Genomic DNA, 3,927 nt, shown 5'->3' on the forward strand with positions numbered 1-3,927 from the left:
GCCACCTGCTGCCAACGCCGTCATGTTCCACACGCACCCCCTGGTGGTAAGCACACGTCATAGTGACCGGTCGTTTGCTTGTTCAGCCGTTCGGTCTATTTGCATATTAGGGTTAGAGGCCCAGTGCACAAATTCATGCATGGGTGGGGTTCCCTAGTCTAGCCAGCAATTGGGGCCGATCAGGGCCGTCTCACCCAATCCCAATCAGGGCCAATCGGGGCTGACCGGCCATGGGGAGGGACCACGGGAGGTTGGCTGTGGGAGCACACTGACCGCTAGGGGGTAGCTCCTACATTAAGTGTTGCCCCCTGGTGGTCAGTGTGTGTCATAGCAACCAGTCAACCAGTCATTTGGTCGACCAGACATAATGGTCTCTTAGGCTTTTGTAATGTAGAGATAGATATAAAAATGCATATGACATACTATTAGATGAAAAGTGTAGACATAGCCCTAGATGGTTTGGCTCAGTGGATAGAGCATCAGCCCATGGACTGAGCAGTCCTGAGTTCATTTCATCTCAGTGGCACATACTTAAGTTGCAGGCTCAATCCCTGGCCCTAGTCAGGGTGCATGCAGAAGGCAACCAATTGATGTGTCTCTCCCACATCGATGTTTCCCCCTTTCTGTCTCTCTCCCTCCCTTCCAATCTCTAAAAATCAATGGAGAAATTCCTCAGAAAAAGAAAAGTGTAAACATACTGATAACAAATATGTAAAAATGTGTTCCCAAATAATAATGACTCAGAATGCGCAAAAAGATATAGTAGGAATATGATTGCTTTCTTTGCCCTATATTCTAAAATTTGTTTACAATTGCTTAAAGGAAATATTTTAACTATTAAAGAGAAGTCCTTGGTAGAATCAAATTTAGAAATATTTAAAACAAAGGACAAAAATAAATAAATAAATAAATCAAAGGACAAAGAGAATAAAAAATACAAAAGAGCGTGTACAATTTAGTTAAAAGTATTTTCTTTCCATTAATTATATTTATTGTATATGTGGGTCCTAAGTGGGCCTCGGGCCCCATGTAGGAGACATCAGCCAGCAGCAGGACAAGCCACTTTTAACATACACATCACACAAAGCTGAGATACATCCCAATCTGGCCATCTCCTGGCTGGTTTACTATAAGTTGAATTACATGAGGTTTGCTATAAGTTTAGTAACACTGTCCTCTAGCATTTTATTTTTTACTATAAATCATTTTCATTAACTAGAATATAATGGGAGGTTTTCCACAACTCTGATCTATTCTTTCTTTGACTCCTCAGAGGACTTTGTTTTGTGATCCATATAAAAATAGATGAGGACCCCTGCACTTAATGCCGCCCATTTCCCAAAAATCTTCTGAAGCTCAGAAGGTGTAAGTGGGTGTCAAGTACATTTAGTGTTGAAGCAGTGATATAAGTAATTGCGGTGGCACTTAGATTGGTCAGACTGATTGACTATATTTCTTGGATGACTCCCTTCTCCCCATTGTGTTTTTTAAAAACACCTGGGTGGAGAGACACAAGGTTTTTGGTAATGCTCTACATTTATGACCTCACACCAGCCTTAGAGTTTGTTACAATACAGGCGACATTCATATTCTTGGGCCCCAGCCCTGACACTACGGATTTGGTGCTGCTGGGCCCTAAGTGTGTATGTTTAACACACTCTCCAAACTGGTTCTTATACACACCCAAGCATGAGAACCACTTTCTTTCTTTAGAGGACTACATGCAGACCTCACAAGTGGTCAATGTTGGGAGGGCAGTTGGAGCTGGGCCAGTGGTGACCCAGTGCTGTGTGCTCCCTCTACTCCATCACGTAGCCTTTCTGGACCCTGCCAACTCAGTAGAACCTTATGGTTTCTGAGGATTTGAAAGGGGATGAAACAGTACTGAGAAGCAAAGCCTTCTCCCCTTTGCTCCTAGGACACAAACCACGTTACACCTCTCCTGCGGCTCTCACCACACCTCCAGCAGCTCCAAATGGGAACAGCCACTGTAACTGACTGAAACCACTTTGCAAAATCCTTAAGTCCATCAGCCCACCAGGAAGCAGTATGGTTTGGAAATATTCTCTCTCTACAAAGTCAGTAGAATAGGGTAGATAAAGCAATACTTGTATAAACTAAACTTCTATTGAGAAGTCTTGGTTTAAACATTTTTTTAAAACCCAAACTCTAAACTTGTGGAGGAAGTAAAAACAAAGCCAAGCAGATATGGTTTCCCATTCTGTTTACCTAAACCCATAGCTTTTTCAAAAGAATATAACAAATCCAAATTTGAAATTAAAAAGTTGTGATTTTAATTAATAGTCAATTATGGTCCAGCTGGTGTGGCTCAGTGGTTGAGCATCAACCCATGCACCAAGAGCTGGTTGGTTCGATTCCCAGTCAGGGCACATGCCCAATTGTGGCCTGATCCCAGTAAGAGGTGTGCAGAGGCAGCCAATCAATGATTCTCTCTCATCAACTGACTGAAACCACTTTGCAAAATCCTTAAGTCCATCAACCCACCAGGAAGCAGTATGGTTTGGAAATATTCTATCTCTTCAAAGTCAGTAGAACAGGGTAGATAAAGCAATGCTTATATATTCTATCTCTCTATTCCTTTCCTTTCTTTTTTCTCTCTAAAATCAATAAGAACAAAAGTTTTTAAAATAACATAAAACTATGGTTTATAATGTTTTTAAAGTCAATTATGTAGGGTTATGATTGAAATATATTAGAAGGGTCTGAAGTTATGCATTTCATGCAATTAAAGGAGACCAAATGGAAGAAAAATAGAGATGGGGGGAATAATGAGACACTGGACAGAAAGTGATGCCAGGAGTCCCTAGGCCATCAAAATCAGGATAGTGTGATAACCTGCAACTCCCCTTCTTGATTCCGAACGCAGCCTGGACACGTGGTGACATCTGGGTCCTAGAGGACAAGCCTCCAAAAGCTTTACAGGCTTTGAGCTGAGATTGTCCTCCACACCAGGGAGGCCCTCATCATAACAGCAAGTCTATCCAATGGGAGTTTCCCAAATACTCACCCCCACATGTTTCCATACTTTTTAAAACAGTCCATGTCAAAAGTCCCAAAACCCTGCAAGGAGAAACAAAATTAGATTATTAACCCAAATGTACTGAACTCTACTTCTAAGATCGCATAACCCCAGAGTTATTACCTCCTTAGCCTCCAGAAGTGAAGCTAAGGGAGAGGGAGAGTAAGAGTCACCTGCACACTCTTTGACCTCCTGGTCAAGCATCCTTTTCATTTATCTCATGGGCCCTCTCTAGAATCCCAGCAGAACTAAGAAGTTTAAGACACCAGGGACCTCTTTTAGTCTAGCAGGTTTAAACACACTCTAGAATCTCATAACTCCAGAGTTATTACCTCCATAGACTCCAGAAGTGAGGCTGAGGGAGAGTGAGAGTGCCCTGCACACTCTGACCTCCTGGCCAAGCATCCTTTTCATTTATCCCATGGGCCCTCTCTAGAATCCCAGCAGAACTAAGAAGTTTAAGACACCAGGGACCTCTTTTAGTCTAGCAGGTTTAAACACATCTAGGGCATATTTGCTGAGTGAGAAGTGAGTGACTGAATGAATGACAAAGTGACTCACTCCCCAATTTTCCAGCTCAACAGGAAAAGATGGGGAGATGTCACCACTCCAGAAGGACAGAGCAAATTAAAACACCTTCTCTGTGCTTTCACTTCTATAATTAAAAAAACACACCTTGTGGCTAAGTTTCAGTTGTGATATTTTATGTTTTAACTATGCAAAGGAAGTTCCAGAAATGTGGGTCTTGGGGTGCATCTTCAAGGAGTTGATCTGGGAAAGGTGGAAAGGAAATTGCCTTTTCAGAGGCAAAAAGTATGGGATTTTTTAACTCAATGAGGCCCTGAAGAACTCAGCTTGGAAAATTAGAATCTGAGAATCTGGTCTAC

At 42.1% G+C, this 3,927-nt stretch overlaps 1 protein-coding gene across 1 annotated transcript in view; it reads right to left on the reverse strand.

Moving 5' to 3' along the window:
• The window catches only part of LOC102756525 (cytochrome P450 3A12), a 43,432-nt gene that overhangs the window by 34,611 nt on the left and 4,894 nt on the right, over positions 1-3,927 (reverse strand). Inside the window, exon 3 of the mRNA XM_015557346.1 lies at positions 3,029-3,081. Coding sequence (XP_015412832.1) covers positions 3,029-3,081 — 53 coding nt within the window. The remainder of the gene's footprint in view (positions 1-3,028; positions 3,082-3,927) is intronic.

Source organism: Myotis davidii, unplaced genomic scaffold, assembly GCF_000327345.1.
Source record: "Myotis davidii unplaced genomic scaffold, ASM32734v1 scaffold1593, whole genome shotgun sequence".
Taxonomy (NCBI): Eukaryota; Metazoa; Chordata; class Mammalia; order Chiroptera; family Vespertilionidae; genus Myotis; species Myotis davidii.